This window comes from Lactuca serriola, chromosome 1 (assembly GCF_051521515.1).
Source record: "Lactuca serriola cultivar US96UC23 chromosome 1, Lser_US96UC23_V15, whole genome shotgun sequence".
Taxonomy (NCBI): Eukaryota; Viridiplantae; Streptophyta; class Magnoliopsida; order Asterales; family Asteraceae; genus Lactuca; species Lactuca serriola.
Window position 1 is genome coordinate 43,834,869 of NC_136408.1, and position 25,845 is coordinate 43,860,713.

A 25,845-nucleotide genomic window follows, 5' to 3' on the forward strand; every position below is an offset into this window, starting at 1 on the left:
TTGGTTCAGAATTCTATTTATAGTCCTGAGATTTTTGGCAGAAAATATTTCTATTCTCGGAATGAACTCTAATATACTAGAGTATTGGAATAACAGTGGTGCACAAAACCCTAGTGCATCCGCTCTCCTAATATCTCTTTAAGTGTAAAATCCTGAAAACTGCCAAACTTATACTCGAAGTCTGAATTTTCACTGTAACTGCTCTACTTCTATTGGCTTGATATGGTTTGTTCAGAATGGAAATTTCGGGTTGTCACAGTAACGATATTTTACGTATTTAGTAAATTTCACGTTTAATTTCTTATTAACGGTAAGAAAACATAATAAGAAATTTTATATTTTTAAACACAATATTTCTTGTGTTTTACTTGTACTCCCCTCCACCCCCCCCCCCCCCCCAAAAAAAAAAAAACAATTTAAAAATCATGAAAACAAAGGGGTATGAACCCACCTCGTGTGCGTGTTTCTGGTTGGGTACTACTTGATTGCGATGAATCCCGGGCTAGAACACGTATAATTTAATTGAATCCTAATTGTTTTAAACACATGATAATGTGTAAATATTATAATCTAAATATAATATAATTGTAATAACACTAATTTAATTTATAAGGACTTACAATGGATTTTTAAGGATTTAGTCTTGAAGAAAAGAAGTTCCAGAGAGTGTTTGGTCTTTAATTTTTAAGAGGAAATGGGTTTGTATTTGAGAGAATATGTGTTAAAAGTGTATACGTTAAAATGAGTCCCTATTCGTATCTTAAGTATGAGGGAACAGAAGGGTCGGTTTTGGAGATTTCGGCCGAGAACTCTACCTGAAGAGTTCCCGTTAACATCACCTAACTAGTAAGCGAATATGTTAGGCTACATATTATTATGACTATATATTGTTAGAAGGTTAGGTTTTAACTCTATTGCGCAGCTCTTGTTTGAGTCCAACCATTGTAGCGTGAGATCTTTCATTCGAAGAATTATCTAGTGTTAGTGATATGTAATTATATTTGTGAGCTAGTTAGAGGGTGTTAGGCGGAGTTCCTTTTGCAGCTGACGAAGAGTGGTGTGGTGGTTGCCCTAGGAAAACCTAGGAGGCGATTCGATGCCGAGAGCCTTGTCTTGTTGAGGGTTGTTTGCAGGGGCGGAAACTTATAGAGGCTAAGGGGGCCATGACCTCCCCGGTTTTTTGCCTCTCAACTATATATATATATATATATATATATATATATATATATATATATATATATATATATATATATATATATATATATGTGTGTGTGTGTGTGATACTGATTTGCAGTTTTATTAGGAATGCCCCCTCTTTTGTCTATCTCTTAATGTGGTAATATTAATCTTGAGATTTATTAGGAGATAACAAACCGTAGTAAAATACAAAAGCAACATATATAAATATTCAAACATCCAATATACAAATCTATTATCCGATTGATCTATAAAATTTCAAAACCTCCAAAAAAAGATACCGGTTTTTTTTCTTACATTCTGGCCGGACCGCCGACCATCACCAAGGATCACCGGCAGACCTGCTACCGTCGGCTCAACTCCCCAGATCTTAATATGGGTTTGTATTTTAGCATTATTTCTCCGAAGTCTTCTGTTTTTCAAGTATTGTGGGTTTAATTGGTTTACCTCTGTAAAAATCACTACACTATTTTGGTTGCTAAATTGCTATCTTTAATGTTCTTCAGGTTTGCAATTTTTTCCTATTTCTCTCTGTATGTTCTTGGTGTGTGGATTATAGTTTTATAGATAATATACTCTCTAGACTATAGGCTACTAGTCTGAGTAGTCTACTAGACTCTTTATCTACTAGTACTATCAATTATCAAAGAAAACAATAGCAAGAAAAGTTATTACATCATATAACATTATACACTCTAATACGCATAAACAAATTTCTTAAAAAACCATCTATAATCTATCTATTTCTACCCTAAGAAATGACAAAAAAAAAACCTACCTAACATAAGAATTGTTTTAAACATTGACCAAAATAAACTTGGACTTAATCACCGATGGAAACTCATTATTTAGTTTGTTTAATATGTTACAAAACAATTAAACTATATAAAAAAAATTACATGTCAATTATATTTAAAAAATATCTAATTATTAGTCGTTAAATGTAGGTTTATTATTTTATGTTAGATAGTAATTAGTCAATATTTTTTTTGTTTTTAATGTCATAAAGCTAAACCAAATCAAAGTTTTTTATATAATTTTTTTTTAATGATTTGATTTCGACCCTCTAGTTCTACTACTCGTGTTCCGCCCCTGGTTGTTTGGATGATAAAGGAGTGACATGGAGGATTCGGGGCAATCATTGAAGAAAGTACAAATAGATGTGGAAGTTAGTATGAACAGTGGATCCGTAGTCAAGTCAAAGAAAGTCACGATGATACCAAGAAGCTTGTAGAATGTAGGATTCTTCGAGTATATTCTGATGGTTTATATGGCTTATTTTAAGTATGGTGTTCACTTAAGGAGGTTCCGTGAGTTACGGACATGTGGGGCTCCAAAGTTCTTTGGGAAGATGGACCCGATTCACCTCGAAAGTAACTGCGGAAGTCTGCTTGCTAAGCGCTGAATCAGAAATCCTTCGGCTATAAATCATAAACATAGGTTAGCCTCTCATTCACACCCTTAGGTTAGATGACTGACCCTCCCTTCGACCCAGGTCAACTCCTTAGTCGAGGTCAACTTCCAGTTGACTGGACTCGCCGAGTCATGGCACCGACTCGCCGAGCCCTTCTCCACCAACCCGGTTCCACTCTACAATCCCCTTCTTCCCACTCACTGAATCGTCCTTAACTCACTACTCGGGACGATGGGACCGGCTCGCGATCCGACTCGCCGAGTCCATGAACAACTCGCCGAGTCTAGGAACAACTCGTCGAGTCCATGAACAACTCGCCGAGTCCATGCGAGCAGACTTCCCACTCGCTTCCAGATCCTTATCTGAACATCCTTCATGAGGATCTGGGGTTTCTGGGACTATCGGAACACGTTAGATTGCTAATCTTACGTGCAAACACGAAGGGTTGGACTTCTGACACTTAAACCCTTCGTACACAATACAGTTCATACAACTCGCCGAGTTTGAAGAACAGCTCGTCGAGTACCAGGCAATCTTCATAGGACTCGCCGAGTCTAAGGCCATATTCATAGAACTCGTCGAGTCCCTTGACCCATTTCCCATATGAGCCAAATCTGAGACATGCAACTCTTCAAAACCACAGATCTATGATCCTAGGGCATGCTTAACACGTAAAGTTGCAAACTTTACGTGCATGCATGGCCCTATAAGCTCAAAAATGCAATTCCAAGCTCTTTAAGAGGTCATGCACTCCATGGGGGTCCTCAATCACTTCAACCACAGCAACTTTATGCTTCTATCACGTCCATAAAGTCTAGATCTGAAGTCCTTTCGGATTATTAAGCACAAACACATGGAGTTTAGTGTTTTAGGGCTTGAAAACCACCAAATTGGGACAAAATGGGATCTAATGAACTAAAGATCAAGGTAGAGACTTTACTACCTGAATGGAAGCTTCTCCCAAAGTAGATTTCGGATCTACTCCCTCTCTTGCACTCTTCAAACTCTTTTTTTCTCCTTCTAAGCTTCAATGTGCCCCAAAAATCCTTCACAAGGCAACAAATCACTCAAGCTTACAAATGGAGGCTAGAGTTTCGACAAGGAACGCTCTGAGGATGATAGAGGCTGAGATGGGGCTATAAGGACATTTAAATAGGGTGCAAACCCTAAGGATTTGGGTCTCCTCCTGATTGGCCTACTTGCCGAGTCCAGGCGTGGACTCGCCGAGTAGATCACTTAAAGCCCGCGTCCATCTCGACATCTACTCGGTGAGTTAGGGCTACAACTCGCCGAGTAGCTCTTCCAAAAGAACCTTTAATCAAAACAAATACGTACCAGGAACTGGGCGTTACAAATCTCCCCCACTTATCTTAGACTTCGTCCTCGAAGTCTGCTGACTCCAGAAACAACTCTAGGTAGTGCTCCCTCATCTCCTCCTCCGCCTCCCATGTCCATTATGAACCCCTCCGGTGCTGCCACTGCACCTTCACCAACTGAACCACCTTGTTCCTCAAGGTCTTCGTCTTTCGATCTAAGATCGCAACTGGTTTCTCGATATAATTCAGGTTACTATCGACCTGAACATCCTCCAAGGGTACAACTGCCGACTCGTCCACCAAACACTTTCTTAACTGAGAAACATGAAAAGTGTTGTGGATCTGGCTAAGCTCTGTTGGAAGATCCAACCTATAGGCAGCCCGACCCACCCGGGCCAAAACCCTAAAAGGACCAATGAACCTGGGGCCCAACTTGCCCCTCTTCCGGAACCTAATGACACCCTTCCAGGGTGATACCTTCAGGAGGACCATGTCACCCACCTGAAACTCCAAGTCTGAACGCCTTCTGTCGGCGTAACTCTTCTGCTGACTCTGCGCAGTCTGCAGCCTGCTACGAACCTGCTGGATCAACTCTGTCGTCTTGAGCACCACTTCGGTGCTCCCGATGACGCGCTGACCAACCTCGCCCCAACAAATCGGGGTCCTACACTTTCTCCCGTAGAGCATCTCGAAAGGAGGGCGGTCAATACTCGCATGGTAGCTGTTGTTATACGAAAACTCAGCCAAGGGAAGATAAGTATCCCAACTGCCACCGAAGTCTAGCACGCACGCTCGCAACATATCCTCCAGAGTCTGGATGGTCCGCTCGCTTTGACCATTTGTCTGCGGGTGAAAGGCGGTGCTAAAATGCAAACGAGTGCCCAACTCGTCATGAAATCTCTTCCAAAACCTGGAAGTAAAACGCACATCCCTGTCCGAGATAACCGATACTGGCACCCCGTGCCGCGCCACGATTTCCCTGATATAGATGTCCGCCAATTTCTCGGCCGATATGCTTTCCTGAATCGGAATAAAATGGGTGCTCTTTGTCAATCGATCCACGATGACCCAAATCGAATCTACTCCACGCGCAGTCCTAGGAAGCTTTGTGATAAAATCCATCGTGATATCTTCCCATTTCCACAACGGGATGTCCAACGGCTGCATCTTGCCATGCGGTCTTTGATGTTTGGCCTTGACCTTCCTGCAGGTCAAGCACCGCTCAACGTACCAAGCCACACCCCGCTTCATGCAGGGCCACCAATAATCTAGACGAAGATCCCTATACATCTTCGTCACCACTGGCTGAATAGAGAATCGGGATTTGTGCGCCTCCTCCATCAAGATCTGGCGCACGCCCCCGTGATACGGCACACACACCCTACGGTGTAATGTCAATAGTCCTCGACTATCATAATCGAAGGAGGAAACCTGACCCACTACACGCTCGCTCTTCCGATGTTCCTCCTTAATAGCCTCCCGTTGAGCCTCCTGAATCTGCTCTAACAGTGGAGTTACCACTGTCATCCTCAGACAGATATCCCTGAGTGGCACTGCCTTGCGGCTAAGCGTGTCGGCCACCACATTGGCCTTCCCCGGATGGTAAAGGATCTCGCAATCATAATCCTTCACCACGTCTAACCATCGACGCTGCCTCATGTTCAGATTCGGCTGATCCATAAGGTACCTCAAACTCTTATGGTCCGTGTATATGGTACACCGGACTCCGTAGAGGTAATGTCGCCAAATCTTGAGGGCGAAAACAACTGCCCCTAACTCCAAATCGTGCGTCGGGTAGTTCGCCTCATGAGGCTTGAGCTGCCTCGAAGCGTAGGCAATGACATGCCCCCTCTGCATTAGTACCGCGCCCAACCCTGAAATGGACGCGTCGCAGTAAACCACAAAATCCTTTACGCCCTCTGGCAGGGCTAATATTGGCGCCTCGCACAATCTCTATCTTAGCGTCCCAAAGGCAGCCTACTGCTTGGGTCCCCACCGAAAGACTACGACCTTCTTCGTCGGTCGTGTCAGGGGTACGGCTATCTTGGAGAAATCCTAAATGAATCTCCGATAATAGCCTGCTAATCCCATGAAGCTCCGAATCTCGGATGGAGACTTTGGAACCTCCCATCTCATCACGGCCTCGACCTTGGCCGGGTTGACCAGAATCTCGTTCTGGTTGACAAGGTGTCCGAGAAATTGCACCCCGCGCAACCAAAACTCACACTTGGAGAACTTGGCATACAAGCTCTCCCTCCTCAGGGTCTCCAAAACCTCTCTCAGATGCTCCTCATGCTCTTCCTGTGTCTTGGAATAAACCAAGATGTCATCGATGAAGACTATCACAGATCGATCCAGCATTGTTCTGCATACGCGGTTCATGAGGTCAATGAACGCGGCAGGAGCATTGGTGAGCCCAAACGACATCACCACGAACTCATAATGGCCATAGCGCGTCCGAAACGCGGTCTTCTACGCATCCTCCTCTCTGACCCTCATCTGATGATAACCCGAGCGCAAGTCAATCTTGGAGAACCAAGATGCTCCCTGAAGCGGGTCAAAGAGGTCATCAATTCTCGGGAGTGGGTAACGGTTCTTCACCGTTACCTTGTTCAGCTCCCGATAATCTATACATATTCGATGCGACCCGTCCTTCTTCTTCACAAACAGAATTGGGGCTCCCCAGGGTGAACTGCTCGGTCTAATGAATCCCTTGTCTAGCAGCTCCTGCAGCTGTGTAGACAACTCCTGCATCTCAGGAGGAGCCAACCGATACGGTGCCTTGGCTATCGGAGCCGCACCAGGAACGAGGTCAATCCTGAACTCCACCTGTCGCTCCGGAGGTATCCCAGGAAGCTCCTCTGGGAAAACATCTGCGAAATCTGGCACCACCGTAACCTCACTCACTGTCGCCTTACCCGCCTCCCGGGTATCCATCACGTACGCGACATATCCTGCGCATCCCTGCTGAAGGTAGCGTCTAGCCCTCGCTGCTGAACATACTCCACACTGTGGGCTCTCACCATAAATCACTAACTCTCCCCCACCTGGGGTCCTGAATCGCACTAGCTGCTGCACGCAATCTATCACTGCCCCATTAGGGCTCAACCAATCCATGCCTATAATCACTTTGTTCCCACGCAACAGAATGGGAACCAGATCCACCAAATAGCGCTCCTCGAATAACCCCAGAACACAATCTCTAAACACTGATGACACTCGCATTGATCGATCGTCGGCAATCTCCACCTCCAAAGGGCAATCCAACATGCCCGAAGACTCAGTGAACTTCTTGCTAAACGCAAGGGAAACAAACGATCGGGTATCACCCGAGTCGAACAACACCTGGACTGGGATACCGTTCACATGGAACGATCCTAACACATATATATACATATACCGAGCACATATTAATATTATAACATAATATAAATAAATGAGAGGGAAAGAATCATACCCGTCACCACATCGGGTGCTGCGCGTGCCTCCTCGGCGGTCAGCTGATATGTCCGGCTCCTCACCACTGGAGCCTCTGCCTTGCCCTGCCGGCCATCTGTGATCCGCAGGGTCGCTGGAGCTGGCGCCTTCACTGGCGCTGCAACTGTCAACTGGGGCAATTGGCCTTCTTGTGGCCCCTCTGGTTGCAATGGAAACACAGCAACTCAGACGTCTGAATAACTGCTGCCAGAGCAGTGCAATCCCTGCTATAGTGCCCAGACTTGCCGCACTTATAGCAGCCTGATGATCCCAACCTGCACGCCCCCTCGTGCGTCTTGCCGCATTTCCTGCAGCGGCCCCGTCCCTGTTGGCCTTTCGACCCCAAATCTGATCCCTTGGGCTTCTTCCCCGAAGCCCCCCCTGACTGTCCCTCTTTTGCCTTCCGTTTCCTGATGTGCTCCAAATCTATCTCCCTCTCTCTCGCCCTGGCAATCATAGAGTCCAAGGTGGGGAAAGCTGAAAAACTAACATGCTCCCGTATATCAGCTTGGAGCATGTCATGATAGCGGGTCCTCCTCATGTCCTCATCACCCGCATATTGGGGCACCAACAACGCCCTCTCCCGGAACTTGGCAGTGATCTCCGCCACAGTCTCTGTCGTCTGCCTCATGTCCAAAAACTCCCTGGCCAGCTGCTGAAGCTCGATAGCCGGCGCAAACTCTGCCCTGAATCTGGTCACAAAGTCCGACCAGGTCATAGCCTCGATCGCTGAGGCTCCCAACGACTCACCCACTGACTCCCACCAGTCTCGAGCTCAGTCTCGTAAACACCCTGCTGCATACCTCACCTTCGACCCCTCGGGGCAGAAGCTAGTCAACTGTGCAGACTCAATGTCTACAATCCATCGTCTGGCGGCAATAGGGTCTTTCGCCCCATGAAAATCCGGTGCACCACTGCCCCGAAAGTCCTTAAAGGACGGTGTGCGGGATCCTGACTGGCCAGATGCCATGTCGCTCCTGAATGCCCGAAGGCGATCTTCCATCAACTCGATGATCCCCTCCGTGATCGACCCGAAGATAATGGGGGTCGACTCAAGGATACCCCTGGTGATCTCTGACGCGATGAACTCGCGTAGTCCCTCATCCACTGGTTCGGAACCTGATCCCGAACCTGACCCCTCTCCTGAACCGCCATCTATCGGCCTCGATCGTAGTACCACCATTCTGCAATACATAATAACAATCATTAGTGATACTGATACTTCTTGAGGGATCACAACTACTTACAAGTTCCCTGGTCTTATCTTGGCCTTCCTTGGTTCGGGTACGGATCATCTGCTTTCAGTAGTACGGGCCCATACTACCTTCCACATCTATCCGTACCTTCTTCAAGGACTGTCTCGACTCCACCGGATCCCTTCCACTACTGCTGATCACCGCTATACTCATCCTAGGCTTGCCCTAGGGAAATCTCAGGCTCCACCCTACCAGGTCCGCAGCTGCTGAAGGCCTCCTAGTAATGCCAATTAACCATTACCTGAATACCATCACATGTGGTGAGGCTCGGATAATCCTTCGAGTAACAGACTCATCCCTACAACGGTTAGACTTAAACGAGAGCTGCGCAATAGGGCCAAATCTAGCACTCTAAGATTATTCAACCCTGATCACATGTGACGTGACATATTCACCTAATGGCTAACTCCCACCACTCAGAGTCCCATAAAGCACAAAGCAAGCAACATTCGAACTAAGGGAACAATCTCAAGCAAATCCTCCCTCATAGAGAGAAACTGAACTCGCATACAGAGCTAAACTCATACTATCAGGCATAACCTAACAAGCTATCCTACTGCCGTCTACTCAATTCTAGCATGCAATTTTCATACACTGAAGCACATAAAGCAGGCACATAAGGCATCACTCCTAGATCCTTAGTCCTATTCTAGCATGTTGTTCTACTGAAACTGATAAACACAACATAAGCTTGTATGGGTACTTTGGGGAATACTTACTTGAGCTCGGCCGGTTGCGCACATCACACACTTCGTTCTTTCTCAAAACCCTTTTCTTAATTCTTAGAAAACATTTCTTTTTGGAAAATCTTTTAATCCCTTGATTTGAGTTCAGACACCCCCGAAGGTAAGTCCGAATCCCTCAAACCAGGGCTCTGATACCAACTTGTAACATCCCAAAAATACGAGCCAAAAATTTCATTTTAAAAACAAGTACACGGCAAAACATTAGAAATAAAAGGTTCAACGATTATATCATTTCACAAAAGATACTGCATGTCTAGAAACATTTTTATAAAACATTAACGTGTCAGAGTACAATTTCCCAGGAGGATCTCATGATGCGGAAAGCAAAGCATGTGTGTGATGTACCGCTACCGCGCCGGCTCCTTCCCCTTCAAAGAAGAGGTACCTGAAACCAAAACTGAAAACTGTAAGCACGAAGCTTAGTGAGTTCCCCCACTGTACCACATACCATATAACCACATAACATACATATATTGTCAGGCATATCTGGGTGCCCAACCTACCCCTTCGATCCTCTTGACCGGATGTTGCCTAGCATACCTGGGTGCTGGCCTCCCCTTCGGTCCTCTCGACCGGGTACTGCCTAGCATATCTGGGTGTTGGCCTCCCCTTCGGTCCTCTCGACCAGGTACTGCCTAGCATATCTGGGTGCTGGCCTCCCCTTCGGTACTCTCGACCGGGTACTGCCTAGCATATCTGGGTGTTGGCCTCCCCTTCGGTCCTCTCGATCGGATACTGGGGACTATTTCTCCCCTCTACTACTACCACATAACAGGTATCACAATATCAAAATCTATCTAGCAGGGCTGGGTATGACTACCCCTTCGGCCCTATCGACCGGATATCTTGGGGACTATCTCCCCCTATTGTCACTAGCACATACATCATATCATACTAGCACATAAACATAACACAGGTAGTAGTAATCCCGAGATGAATATCACAGAGACAATCATCTACATACAACTCCTACTGGTGGGCCGGCATTGTGGCCGTAGACCCACCGCTACTGGAAGGTAATTCACCTCGAAAGTAACTGCGGAAGTCTGCTTGCTAAGCGCTGAATCAGAAATCCTTCGGCTATAAATCATAAACATAGGTTAGCCTCTCATTCACACCCTTAGGTCAGATGACTGACCCTCCCTTCGACCCAGGTCAACTCCTTAGTTGAGGTCAACTTCCAGTTGACTGGACTCGCCGAGTCATGGCACCGACTCGCCGAGCCCTTCTCCACCAACCCGGTTCCACTCTACAAGCCCCTTCTTCCCACTCACTGAATCGTCCTTAACTCACTACTCGGGACGATGGGACCGGCTCGCGATCCGACTCGCCGAGTCCATGAACAACTCGTCGAGTCTAGGAACAACTCGTCGAGTCCATGAACAACTCGCCGAGTCCATGCGAGCAGACTTCCCACTCGCTTCCAGATCCTTATCCGAACATCCTTCATGAGGATCTGGGGTTTCTGGGACTATCGGAACACGTTAGATTGCTAATCTTACGTGCAAACACGAAGGGTTGGACTTCTGATACTTAAACCCCTTCGTACACAATACAGTTCATACAACTCGCCGAGTTTAAAGAACAGCTCGTCGAGTACCAGACAATCTTCATAGGACTCGCCGAGTTGTTCATCCAACTCGCCGAGTCTAAGGCCATATTCATAGAACTCGCCGAGTTCCACCTTGGGACTCGCCGAGCCCCTTGACCCATTTCCCATATAAGCCAAATCTGAGACATGCAACTCTTCAAAACCACAGATCTATGATCCTAGAGCATGCTTAACACGTAAAGTTGCAAACTTTACGTGCATGCATGGCCTTATAAGCTCAAAAATGCAATTCCAAGCTCTTTAAGAGGTCATTCACTCCATGGGGGTCCTCAATCACTTCAACCACAGCAACTTTATGCTTCTATCATGTCCATAAAGTCTAGATCTGAAGTCCTTTCGGATTATTAAGCACAAGCACATGGAGTTTGGTGTTTTAGGGCTTAAAAACCACCAAATTGGGACAAAATGGGATCTAATGAACTAAAGATCAAGGTAGAGACTTTACTACCTGAACGGAAGCTTCTCCCAAAGTAGATTTCGGATCTACTCCCTCTCTTGCACTCTTCAAACTCTTCTTTTCTCCTTCTAAGCTCCAATGTGCCCCAAAAATCCTTCACAAGGCAACAAATCACTCAAGCTTACAAATGGAGGCTAGGGTTTCGACAAGGAACGCTCTGAGGATGATAGAGGCTGAGATGGGGCTATAAGGACATTTAAATAGGGTGCAAACCCTAAGGATTTGGGTCTCCTCCTGATTGGCCTACTCGCCGAGTCCATGCGTGGACTCGCCGAGTAGATCACTTAAAGCCTGCACCCATCTCGACATCTACTCGGCGAGTTAGGGATACAACTCGCCGAGTAGCTCTTCCAAAAGAACCTTTAATCAAAACAAATACGTACCAGGAACTGAGCGTTACAATACGTTTATGCAAGTAGGTTTTTAATGTGTGTGGTCCCTATATTTTATTTTCAGTCTCCAACATCCAATGACTCGATCGATGAGGATGAGTTGACAATAGTGGATGATACAACATGTCTTGAAGAGGAGCAACGACATCTTGTTGCCACGACTGCATTAGAAATTTAGTTTCCATTCAAAATAATGGTCCAAAATACCCATCTGAACTTATGTTTGTGACTTCGTATTGTCACTTCACAGCAGGAGGCTGACAATCGTACATATATTCCTATTTCGAAATGGTAGTCCTGAATGTATGAATATTCTTGTTTCGGACCAGAGCTCCGGAATAAGTACACACAGTCCGGAGAAAGTTGTCATTTTACAAATAATAATAATAATAATAATAATAATAATAATAATAATAATAATAATAATAATGTGGTTATTATTATAAAAAATATTTGTTATATAGGTTAGATTACTCAATTTCCCTTTATTTTTTTGGAAACGACAAACGAATTAAATGGAAGTCTACTCGCAATATTTCAACGAGTACTCCGAGTTCAAGTTCATTTACATGGCAAACTCAGCCCTCATATGAGACTTACAATTTTTTTTGACATATGACACCACAAGAAGTGGTTTAAGAAAATTGAACTTCCAACCTCTTGTTACACATGAGTATAAAAACTAGCTAGGTTCGACATCACTTGAGTATAAAACTCGATGCATCAACCTAGCTTAGGTTGGACACCACATGAGTATACTCACGTCCCGCATGAATACAAAATTCGATGCATCAACATATTATTTATACGACATTCGATGCATCAACATATTTATACGACATTTTTCTCATTTTATGATAACATCCATTTTTATACAAAAAAAAATATGACGATGATTCAAAATGAATTAAAAGTGTTGTTCCACGTTATACTTTCATGTGCGACGTCAGCATCCTAATCACCAAAAGCATGGTTTTATCAAACACACTTCGGCAGCTACAACACTCTCGCCACACGCCCGCCCCTATTTGACTCTTTCCTAGATCTTTTTCCCATTCTGCCCTTACTAATTTCAAAACACCTTCTCTTAGGAAAGGATAACTTAGTCATTTTGCTCAGCCAACTTGAATCCTTAAATCCCGCTAACCTGTTATATAGTAAATCTTATAGCATAGCTTCCGTAAGAACGACATCAACAAAACCTCATTACCCATGGCGAAACTCCACCTCCTCATCCTCTCACTCCTCCTACTCTCCACCTTCGCACCACCGTCTCACGGTGCTAACTCTACCACCCAACCACCCAACACCATCCCGGAAGAATGCCTGAAGGCCACCGGCGGACCATGCCACAGCAAAACCAAATCTTTAAAGCTTAAACTCGTCGCCATTGCAGCAATTCTAGTGGCTAGTATGATGGGTGTTACTCTACCCATGCTTTCACGGGCTATACCCGCTTTACAACCCGATAAGAAGCTGTTTGTGTTGGTTAAAGCCTTTGCTTCCGGTGTGATTCTTGCAACTGGATACATGCACGTCTTACCCGATTCATTTGATTGCCTAACATCCAAATGCTTGCCTGAAAACCCATGGAGAAAATTTCCCTTCACAACGTTTATTGCAATGTTATCAGCTGTATTGACATTAATGGTTGATTCGTACGCTATGAGTTGGTACAAGAAATACGGGCCAAGAAACGAGAATTTGGATCCGAAAATCTCGGGTCATTTCCACGGCGATGGATCTTCTGGGATTGATTCACCAACATCACAGTTGAGGCGATATCGAGTGGTTGCTCAGGTACATTTCCTTTACCTAATTAAATCTACAATATTATTTACAACTTATTTGTCCATATATAAAATTGTTTTTAATGATCATTTTATAGCAAATTAATATGTTATATACGCATGCATGATTATGATAATGCAGGTGCTAGAGCTAGGAATAGTTGTACACTCAGTTGTGATTGGACTATCGATGGGTGCATCGGATAATTTATGCACCATAAGACCTCTCGTCGCTGCTCTATGCTTTCATCAATTCTTTGAAGGAATGGGTCTTGGTGGTTGCATTCTTCAGGTCAGTTTGATTTTACTCCAATTTGGCTTTTTTAAAACTTCAGTCTTAAACAAAATCATTGATTTAATTAATCCGATGATGAGTACTATATACAGGCGGAGTATGAGAGAAAGATGAAGGCAATGATGGTGTTTTTCTTCTCGGTGACAACTCCATTTGGAATAGCACTTGGAATCGGGTTGTCAAATGTCTACCGTGAAAATAGTCCGGCAGCTCTGATGGTGGTCGGAATACTAGACGCGGTGTCAGCAGGGCTGTTGAATTACATGGCGTTGGTGGATCTTCTGGCGGCGGATTTCATGGGGAAGAAGCTTCAAGAAGATATGAAGCTTCAAGCAGTTTCATATGTCGCTGTGTTTCTAGGTGCTGGAGGCATGTCTGTGATGGCAATTTGGGCATAAACAGTATTGATTTCTTTAATTTGCTCCTTTTAGAGAAGGTTTTTGGCTTAAGAATGTGTAAAATAGGGAAATATTAACGGATTAAAGATTAATTAAATTACCATTTCGCCCTTTCATCTAGACAGGATTTCATTACTAAATGTGTTCAATTCACCTCTGTGTCATTGGCTCTTTCAAAAGTACAACGTTACGATAGGAAATTAGGAATAAATGAAAGTAGAATGCTGATTATCATTAGGAAAAAAAACAATAAAAAACATCTGTAAGGAGTCGGGTGAGCATTTAATACGAGAGTAATAACAAGTTGTATTCTATTTGGACTAGGGGTGATAACTTTCGACACCTCATGAACTCTGCATAAATATAAACGTGTTTGGATTGAGTTTTTCTGACCTACCAACCTGTTTATTTTACAAGTCGTGTTCGTATTTGCAAATAATTTTGTGGGTTGACCTTAAATCTATTTCTTTTATTAAATTAAAAAGATAAAAAAATATATTTATTAAATAAAGGAGAGAATAAGAACTAATAATTTAATATGTGAAATTTAGACATTTTTCCAATGACCCATGAACACGGATCTGATCCACAAACCCGAACATGACACAATTGTCACCCCCAATTTGAACTACGATCGGTAGGGTGACAATTCATGACATAAAATGAAATTTGGACGAAACTAGAATTCAACTTTGTGTTTGTGTTGTTTATGTGTCAAGTATAAAAAACATGAATTCGTTTTGTGTTTTGTTCGTGTTTAAAATTATATACAAAATTGACAAGATATTAAGATACATTTTCATGCTTTGTAAGTTTAATTATGATTTAAATAACTAAATGATTAATTTATTTTATATTTTTCGTGTTTGTCATGTTGGTCGTTTTATTGTGTTTTAATTTGGTTGTTTTTTGTGTTAGAAAAGCAAAACACAACATTGTGTCTTGTCGTGTTCATGTTATAAAAAAATTTCCGTGGCATGTCGGGTCAGCTAAAAACATAACATGATTATCCGATTTGTCATCCAGAGTGACCGCTGAGACACTGACCTTTGGAGAATGAATGGATAATCTAGACAAGACAAATTCATGAAAAAATTAGTTCTTTATAGGGAATTTTTTTCAGACATTATATATATATATATATATATATATATATATATATATATATATATATATATATATATATATATATATACTCGGTTATTTTTGTTTTATTATTATTATTCTGTTATTATTTGTTAACATTTTTACTCGGCCTCTAAAGTTTCTTGTGTTTTTATTATTTTTTCATCTTTTTTTAATTAAATATTGGTTCCTGATTTTGATGTTCGACAATTATAATTTTTTTAATCATAATGATATTATGTATCATATTATTTTTGGATCATGATAGTTTGAATCATATCATTTTGGATTATATCATTTTGAAATAATAAACTTTTGGATCATATTATTTTTTTAATCATATGATTTTGGATCATAATATATTAAATTAAATAAAGTTTTTATTCATAGCAAGATCTGGATAATTATATTTTTTGAATCATTTAATTTTAAATTATAAAAGATAAAAATACTTTTAGATCACAACAAATTAAGTATCATAAACATGTTGAATTATATTTTTTTTTTGAATGACTCTTTTTGGATTATATTATGTTCAATATTTTTTTTAAAGTTTTTAATCTTTAAAAATCAAGTTTGGTATGTAAAACATCTTATTTTTTTTCATTTTACAAAGTCACCCCGTATCATTGCCGACAACCAACACCTTTAGTTGTCTTCTCTATTCAAATATTAATTTAAGGCATGTCATCAATAACCTTTTTACATCTAGATTTTAGATCTATACTCCATTCACGAATCTAAATTTCGACAACTCTTCTCTCTTCTCCATTGGTGATAAGCGGTGGTTGCAAGAGCTGAAAAAGAAGATAGGACATAAATCTAGGGTTTCGATTCTACATCTTAGTCTCTCTGGATTTTGCATCGATGTAAGGATTTCATTGATTGATTATAGGTTTTGGGACTTCATCTTGAAAATCAGTGCTGATTAAAAAGGTTTTAGATTAGAATATAGTGTTAATTATAGGTTCTAGATTATGGTTATAGTATCATATTTGGGTTTGAGTTTTGGATTTTGTTTATAGTATCAAAATTGGTGTTGACGGGCGGTGGTTGATGAATGTGTTGATGTTGAAAGGAGATGGTTGTCGACGATGATAGGAGATAGTTGCCCTAATTGAGAGAGAGAGAGAGAGAGAGAGAGAGAGAGAGAGAGAGATGATATAAGTTTTTAATATTTATAATTGATCTAAATTAATTGATAAATTATAAATAATTGAAAAATAAAATAAAAAATGGCAATATAGTCTTTTAAAATGAAACGAGAGACTAAAATGATAAATTTAAAAGAAACAATGGAATAAACGAGCTTTTGGGGCACTTAAACGGAAACCACTAATGGCTAACGATGTTAGGGACTAACCGTGTAAGGAAATTGAAACATAAGAACGATCCGAGTTAATTTTTGAAAATAGAGAAAAAATACACGCTTTGGTACCTAACCGAGGGACGATTTGTGTAATTTACTATATATTTTTTAAAATATATAAGAACTAACTAATAGTATTTTTAAATAGCTCAAATCAACTTATATAAGTTATTTCTTTTAAGTAACTTATATATTAAAATTAGATTTTTACCGAATAATATAATGATATTTTGATTTGTTCCGAATCTTATATTAATGCTTCCAAATCTAAAGAGATTTTAGCTCCGTAATGTAATGAGCGATATCATCGTTCTGATTAGCAACATGCTAGTGGAGTTGGAGGAAAGAAAGAATTATTCAATTTCATATATTCATCCATCATGAATGTTATAAAATGAGCATTTGTTTTTTAAAATAGATTTCATATTTTGAAAGATATACCAAAGAGAATCCGTTGATACGCCAAATGTTGATTGTACGTGCATGTTCTGCATTGCAAAGATGGAAAATACATTTTATTCACTACGTATATGATGACAAAAATCTTCACGACCTCGGAGGATGTTTGGAGGTGGTTCAAGGTGTTTTTAGATATAATTGGCCAAGATGAAATGTTTTAAGCTAGAAATTCAATTGCTAACATGTTATAGGAAACACGTACACATTGTCTTTAGAGACGTTTGCAATCTTGATACTATTAAAGTAGTAAAAAGTGTCTTATTGAAAATGTTTCTTTTTATGTTGATTCACGCTTGAATTTTATGTTGATTTTTATATTTGAAGTTTGTTTCATTTTATGTTCAAATATATTAAATATAATTATATGCCATAACAAAAATTGAAAAATAAAAAATGTTCGAAAAAATAAATCCGAAAACATTTTCAGAATTTTTAAAATGAAAATGAAAACTCCTTCCGTCTCTTTCACTTTTTTCACCTCCATGTCGCCATATAAGGGGCTTGGAGGACCTAAATTAGGGGATCATATCAATTTGTTCCAACTTGAGATAATAAGTTTATAATTTTGGTCTTACTTCACTGTCAAGAAACGAAAGAAAGAAGAGTTATATCCTCAAGTTTAACCTATGTAGGTGTCAGATTTTTTTTTTTTTTGGGTGTAAAGCAATGTCCAACCAAAATACCCAACAATAAGGGTGAACACTGAACTTTGAACCGGATTTAAACTGGCATCAACAGGTCTGGACCAAAGTCCATTAATTTCTGCAAAACTGGTTCGGTCCAAAAGCTGGCCCAGCCTGGTTCGGTCCAAATATTCACAGTACAGTTGTATCCTAATACTATAATATTAATAGATAAACTAACTTTCGATAGACTTCAATAAGTTGTACCATACAAATCTAAAATTAAAATTGTATTGATCCAACGGATACAAAAACCAAAAAATCCAGATTTGGACCGGCTTCAACCGATTTGTACAAGGTCCACCAATTTTGCCAAACTGATTCGGTCCAAATACCAAACCCGTTAACAAGCATTAGCTCTTCCTAAAAAAGGTGTGATCCAGCCATACCTTCGGCTACGGCTGGCTACGACTTCAACTTGTTTTCTTAATTTTATGTTAGAAATATAAAAATGAAAACCCCAAGCTTTTAAAATAACTGAAGACATATTTTCTCAATCAAACGTGCCTTGACATTTCAGGCCCAACTTTAAAATTGTAATTTTTGTTGTTCTGAATTGAAAAGTTTTTCTTTCTCCCGTTGTATATTTTAAATGACATTCTAATACTGTCTTTGGAACACGTTTAAAACCGATCATGAGACTTACGATTTGAAATCCAAATTAAAAGTATATGACATTTCCTTGATATTGTTTAAAGAAAAAAAAATACTAAAGAATAAGATAAAGTTACATATATATATATATATATATATATATATATATATATATATATATATATATATATATATATATATATATATATATATATATATATACAATTAACTTAATTTAGGAGTTCCTGCATATTCAAACAAGTGGCAACTGATTATTACAAGTTGAACAAAAACACATCCAAACCAAATAATGGCATGATCGTCTTCAAAACCTAATTAATGTGGGCATTCCGAATTTGGAGAAAATGAAATCTAAAAGTAGTAAAGCAAATAAATGAAAGGAAAAGGTAAGATGGTCTAAAGAATTTATAAAGATAAAAAAAATTTAATTGTATGAAACAAGTAATAATTAATGTAAAGAAGTTGATGATGGCAGCGGTCCTTCCAAACTAAAAAAAAAAAATACTAAACCTAAAATCATCCATCCATCCTTTCTGGAGATCCCAATCAGTTATCCTGGCTTCAACCCAACCCAACCCAACAACATTATAAAAACAAGAGAGAACCAAGAGTCCTTCTGATGTAATGTAATGGTCAAAAAGAAAAAAATTAAATAAAAGGAATCAAAGGGCAAAGCAGGAAGTTGAGACCTGAAGAAAAGAGGTTTGGAACCTTGAACCATGTTTTGAGTTAAAGGCTGCTTACTCTCCTCTATGAGAAAGAGAAAGCCATGCAGATCTGAATTTGGCAACCAAAAATTTGTTAAAACAGGGCAGGGCGCATGTTGTTTCATGCGTAATACATGTACAAGCTGTTTGCAGCAGCACAGGCGATTGAGTTTTCAGTTGGATGCCATGCCAGATGGAGCAACTTTGTTGTGAAATCAAATGAATTCCCGTTTGCATCAACTCCCACTCCCGGGGTGTTGCTCTCTCCTCCTGTTGTAGTAAATTCAAATTTTTTAATAAATAAATGCCTAACTAGACAAATTCAATCTCTACTTATTTAAACATAAGGATCAGAATTGCAAACCAAGTGGATTCCTTTTCGGACCAAAACCCAACAAAAGACCTACCTAATGCTAACCTAAACTCAACGACCAAAATTGTCTTACAGCCCGACTTTTAAACTAAATGATTTAGCCTGTTCCATTTTTAGGTAATAAAATATTCACCCATTTCACAAAAAAAAAAAAAGGATTGAAATTTGTGGACATAGAGAGTGTGAAATTAAAGAAAAAGATTGACCTCGTCTAACTGCCCGGGTTATGCTGCTTAGGGATCTGGAAGGCCTTGAGGGGGTCTGCACTTGTCTCCTACAAGATTTAAATTCTTTTATTAAAAAACAAACAACATGAACACACATTTCTTAATTCTTATATTTATTTGAAGAAAAAATATATTACCTCATTGGGTTCTTGCTAGCTTCGAGGGTGGTTGCTTCAGTGCTGCCCGGATTGCACCCAAACACACGGAATAAGTTGCTGTGAAGAAATTTTTACAAGTGAGTCAATAATGGCCTGGCAGGGTGGAATGTGAATTGTATGATATATTTGAATGTTACCTGTAAGAACCAGTTGCTACACGCTTGCTATCACCACTCAGACAGCATTCAAATTTATCGAAAATAGAATCGTTTTCATATAAATCACATAGCTGTAGTGGACATAACATACTACATACATCACTCATCTCGATTCCATGCTAATAAAAAAAACATACAGGAACAGTAAGTATACCTTAGGTCTTAAATATTCATGGACCTGAAATGTTGAAACTGGACCAGAGTCCATGTTGATGTCCCATAACTGCACCACACAAACAAAACAACAACCATATAACTTGAGTTTATATGTTATAGAAAATAAAAACCCGGATGAGTTGGTTTTTAAATGGACATGGTAGAATAGAACAGAAGAGGAACAAATCAGAAACCTTAAGGGTCATGTAATCACGACTTAGAATATATCTTCCATCTCTTCCAAATTTTATATCTGAAATAGAGGCTATTATCTCAGTGAAGAATGACCTTGAACCAGGTGCTTCATGTTCCTCAAACCTATATAATTATAAGGATAAGGATTCACCCCAAAATTATTTTTCAAAAAAAAAAAAAAAAAACAAGAAACTTACAATTTAGAATGCTTATCACATAGAGCAGACTGACGTAAGTCAATAAGGCGAATAGATCCTTTGGAACTACTATATGCTAGTGTATGACAATGGTTAGGATGAAACTCAGCTGATGTAATCACCTCTGCAACAACAAAAAAAAAAAAAAACACAGGTCCTAGTCAATCAATGTTCGCTCACAAACAAGTAACCCAAAATATTTAAATGAAGGATGCTAAGGAATAGGAAAATATTGTCACACACATGCAAGCACTATATACCAACTGGTTGTGGAAAACGAAAATAACCTATATTTATATTTAATACAATAAAGTTGGTTTTGTTTGATAAAAATAGAGTGTACCGGTGAGGTCTTCCATGTTTGCAGGCTTGACGTCCACGATGTTGAAACTCTGATTGCTGACTTCCAAATTCCAAAGGTTTATCCGAAGATCGTCCGCAGAGATAAATGTCTCACCATCACTAATGCATAAAAGAAAAGGATCATTCATCAACATCACATCCCAATTATTCAAAACTCAAGCATCAGACTCAACATGTTTGTGCAACTCAAATTAAGCCTGAATTGCAGGGAATACCAGGAATCCTAAAGTAATCTCGTTACCAATATATATAGGCAATGTACTTTATTTTAAAGCCGATAATAGCAACGTACTTACAATTCTTTACAGATAATACTAATAATATATAACTTGAAACGTATATAAACAGTATATATATATATATATATATATATATATATATATATATTACCCACAATATTAGTTATTTTATTTTTAGGTAAGAAAATGCAACTATGTTGCTATTAAGTGTAAATAAATATAAGTATGTTGCTGTTATGAGTACAAAATAGGGTTAAATGCAAGAAATACCAACATATTTTCATTAAGGCTTTTCTTTTATTAATAGCATCCTAATTTCATCTTTTCCTATTAGAGCATCATACTTTGAAAAATCTACCCAACTATAACAATCCAAACAAAAACCAGTCCCTGCGCTATATTATGGTATCCCAATAACTAAATGTTGAAAGTACAATGCTGTCATTGCTAGTGTTTCAAAATAAAGTGCTTTAATAAGGGTAAAAAAAATGAAGGTACAATGCTGTTATAAAAAGAATTGAAAGCAGGACGCAATAATAGACAAATAAATGAAATTGCATTGCTATTTCTTGTGTTTAGCCCTAAAATGTAAAAATAAACTTGTTACACTCTTAAGAGTAGTGAATGTGTTTAAGTGAGTATCTGATTTTCTTGCTGACAGTCTGTGGTGTGGTAATAAGTCAACTGTCGAAGGGTAGTTTAGTCTTTTTACAATTTGAAATGCAAGGACATTGCCTATTATGGTAAAAACAGCAAAGCACATTGCTAGTTACTGCAATTTGCCCTGAAACTAAATGCAAAAACTGATGAAGACCCAAACCTGTTATTTGAGATAGAGTTGATATGATAGTCATGTGCATGAGCATACACTCTTCTACATCTTGCAACAAGGTTGGTCTCGTTGCTAGTTACCTGCAATTGTACCTTAGTGTCACGCTACTGAATAAGCAACATGAGCAATAAAAAACAATATGATGATGACATAAAGACAGACTAAAAACATGATGACTTCCACAATTAATGAGAAGATGGTAGGGCAAGGGTACAACTACCACAGGTAAACGAAGTGATGCAATGCCCCCTGAAGGAAATGATAATGCATTGCTTAAACTAGTGTAAGATTTGTCTTTGTCTGTGCATCCACCATTTGCAAGATGCAGCTTAGGGTTGGAAGTAACAATTGAACTACCAACATTGCCATTTCCACTGGCTTTGGAATTGGAAGTATCCATGCTCATCTCAGCAATTTTCTTGATCTTCTTCTCTTGGACCTGTGAAAGTCAAAATAAATTTTTACAACTTCAACAAGACAGAAGATAATGATTTAAAACCCGTATTGTTATGTTATCTAAAGAGATTAACTACCATCATAATACATTAGTATCACTAGAAAGACACTTTATTTTTAGAACAAGCAAATGGGTCATTTTACAATTCGAAAAGAGGATACATGTCAGTGTATCACCACAGAGAAAGAAAGGAGTTACAGTAGTTACCTTCCAGAATTTAATGGTTTTATCATTAGAAGACAGAAGAAAGAGTGCACCATTGGATGTTTGGCACCATCTAATTTTGTTAATTTTCTCTTCAATCTCCAAACTCTTTAAATAATCAAACTGAAAACAAAAAAGTTGGAAATCAATAAATAAAACTATAGGAGAGATCACTGGATCGCTATAGAAGAATAAACAAAAAATGATGAAAGTAACAATTCAAGAAAATGGAATAAAAGAAAACCTCCGGTTCATGGCTCTGGAACTCAGTTTTGTAGCGGAATTCAGGATGCCTGCTGATTGGGTAATCAGTCTTTTCTAAGTCCTTTCTATTTCCACCATGCTACACAATCAAGAATTGAAAAGTTGTGAGTAACAACATAATCTTAAGACAGTAAAAGACAAAATAAAGACATGCAAAACGCCAAAAATATCAAATCTTGCATGGCCAACCTCCTTTTTATCAGTTCTCTCAAATAATACTACCCTTCCCCCACGATCACCAGTAGCAAGATGGTCACCACTTTTATCAAACTCAATCGCCGATATGATATCAACTGCAAAAAAGCACAAATTTTTCATCATTGTACTATCAAATAATGTAAGAAAGTGGAAAAATCCTGCACGATTAAACTATAGGGGTACTTCACTAGTGCTTTATATTTCCAAAAGCCAACAGGTACAGACAAAAGATTGTTAAATAGCATTTATGACACCTTTTTGTATGATGTGATCATATCGATAGGCCTGCAAAATGACAGCAGGACTTGCATCTTTCATTCAAAACCCATAACCAAAATGACAGCAGATTGATCTTAAAAGAGTTTATGAAAGTACAAATCTAGTACATGTATTATATAAATAAAGAAATGCAATGGTGTTTACATGATTGCAGATCTTAGCATTTATGCCATGTTGTAAATAAACAGCTTGACAAATCACCAGTTAGGCACTAGAGTACCATTAATAACATTTCTATAACAATCAAAGGCTCAGGGTAAATCTAAGTAACAAAATAAGATCCACAGTTTGCCTCTTACAAGGACAGCTGGACAGCTAAGGGGCTTTCCGTGAAGTAAAACAAAAGTCAAAAAGCAATCAAGGTGGACTTATATCTGGCACGACAATTTCTTGTTTGGTACAGGTGCCAAAAACGTTTCAATGATGAATAGAATATAAAAGTTAAAGAAAGTTCCAGACAGGTTCATGTGAAGAGTATGATAGAACTTCGATTCAAAGGCAGCATGATGATCACAAAATTATCGGTTTATGCTCTATGAATTGGAAATAAACATTAAGTAGCAATGACAAAAAGAACGTGGAACCCCAAAAATTCATTGGTGAAGAATCCAGCAAGCATGTAATTGGATAACAAGTTTCCAACTGTTACTAAATTTCCACACGCTAGAAGTACTGACTCATTCAAATCTATCTTCTCTTGCAGATTGTTTCTAATTTTCTAGCCATTATTTTCCTTAATTTGTTTCCCATTTTTCTGCCAAAGGTGCTCTGATCGTTGAACCTTAGTAGACAGGATTCAGCTCTTGTTTTTTTGCCTATTTGGTAATCTGAAACTCTTGTTCCATAGTAAGTTGATCACTTCACATTCAAACTTGTGTTATGTTCTTTTTCTTCAAAAGTACAGTGTGCATTATCATATATTATAAACTACCGACTCCTATTTGTATATCTACACCTATGAAATCATATGCAAGCAAAAGCTAGTAGTTTTCCAATAATGAGAAACATGAATAATGCCTTGAAACGCATGGAATCAATAAGAAATGCTTAAGCCTTCCATATACTTACTCCCCCCAGGACGATTTAATTTAAAGCGATTGAATGGAAAAATTGAATGGAAGTACTTGATCAAAGTACGAGTGCAAATTTATTATTTCTAATGCTTTGGTCCAACAACAATATCAGGTACCTACGTCTACAGAAACCTAGTTTAATGGTTACCAGAATCTCCGACGATTCAATAATATGCCGATCCACGAACAAAATCAAAGACATATTTCATTCAAGCCCTAATCAAATACAAATCTGTGGATCCACATGCGGGAAAGAAAGAAAGATAGATAGATAGATAGAAATATAATAAATAGAATTCAAATGAATAATCTCCATTGAAGCTAGTTTACCTTCCTGAACTTCTTCACCGGCGGTGCGTTCACCAAATACCTGAGAGAATTTCCAGTCAAGCGGAGGTGGTGGACCCTCGGGAGCTGCCGCAACATCTCCTCCATCGCCACCGTTCATCTCTTCTTCTTCCCCTCTTCTTTTTCTTTTCAGATTAATTAAACGATAAATCAATCAACTGAATCCAAAGTAAAATCAAATCAACAACAGCATCATCCGATCGTTCGTCCAATTATTATTTCTCCAAGATCGCAACCTCGAAATCCTCAGTTAATTCCATCAACAAACAAAAATGAAAACAAAAACAAAAACAAAGACGGTGCCTGTTTCAGATTCATTCATCCATTAACGAGCATCATCGTTCTCATCATCATGAACAACACCAAATCGCTTCATTCACAGATTGGGATTTTATTTTCTCTCTCTTCTTCTCACACTTTCTCTCTCTAAAATGGGGAAGGAGAATTTCGGAAAACTGAAGTGACCAAACCGTTCCTTTTGCCTCCGAACACACACCCAAGCTCCCTCTCTCTCAATAATACATTTTCCCCTCTTCTAATTTGTGTCGTTGATGATAAAGCAACGGCGGATGGATGTTTGTTAAATCACCGATCGACTAAGATCCAACGATGAGTATACGCGGATGTCCAATGATGGTTTGTGACGGAGATAACGTGACAGGCTGTGACGTTAGTTGAGAGTTATTAAACTATAGTTATTGAAGACTGTACACGACCGGGGCTGAGTTAGTGAGGACCCAGAGTAAGGATTCTGAAAAGACGTTCTTGCCCTTGCTTTTTTGAGCTTTGGCGTTTTTATAATGTGTTTATTCTAAT

General features: G+C 39.4%; 2 protein-coding genes across 4 annotated transcripts; one reads left to right on the forward strand and one right to left on the reverse strand.

Annotated features, from left to right (window-relative positions):
- The first annotated feature begins 13,032 nt into the window (after window positions 1-13,032).
- Window positions 13,033-14,470, forward strand: LOC145068249 (fe(2+) transport protein 1-like). Its single transcript, XM_079015208.1, has 3 exons — window positions 13,033-13,667; window positions 13,800-13,949; window positions 14,045-14,470. Exons 1-3 carry the CDS (start codon window positions 13,080-13,082, stop codon window positions 14,348-14,350), a joined length of 1,044 nt encoding a protein of 347 aa, XP_078871334.1. The 5' UTR covers window positions 13,033-13,079; the 3' UTR covers window positions 14,351-14,470.
- A 4,523-nt stretch (window positions 14,471-18,993) lies between these two features.
- LOC145086306 (serine/threonine protein phosphatase 2A 55 kDa regulatory subunit B beta isoform-like) lies at window positions 18,994-25,538 on the reverse strand. 3 transcript variants are annotated; one of them, XM_079024069.1, is made up of 14 exons: window positions 25,012-25,538; window positions 23,321-23,424; window positions 23,112-23,210; window positions 22,871-22,990; window positions 22,427-22,645; window positions 22,195-22,286; window positions 21,116-21,234; window positions 20,773-20,896; window positions 20,575-20,698; window positions 20,379-20,447; window positions 20,204-20,295; window positions 20,046-20,123; window positions 19,888-19,955; window positions 18,994-19,578 (listed from the first exon to the last, which is right to left on the reverse strand). In XM_079024069.1, the coding sequence occupies exons 1-14, from the start codon at window positions 25,127-25,129 to the stop codon at window positions 19,430-19,432; spliced, it is 1,575 nt and encodes a 524-aa protein (XP_078880195.1). In that variant the 5' UTR covers window positions 25,130-25,538; the 3' UTR covers window positions 18,994-19,429. The 3 variants fall into 3 exon arrangements, with proteins under 3 accessions (XP_078880195.1, XP_078880187.1, XP_078880200.1); XM_079024061.1 differs by having other exon boundaries at window positions 22,424-22,645; XM_079024074.1 differs by lacking the exon at window positions 25,012-25,538 and adding an exon at window positions 23,584-23,662 and having other exon boundaries at window positions 22,424-22,645.
- Between the last annotated feature and the right edge of the window lie 307 nt (window positions 25,539-25,845).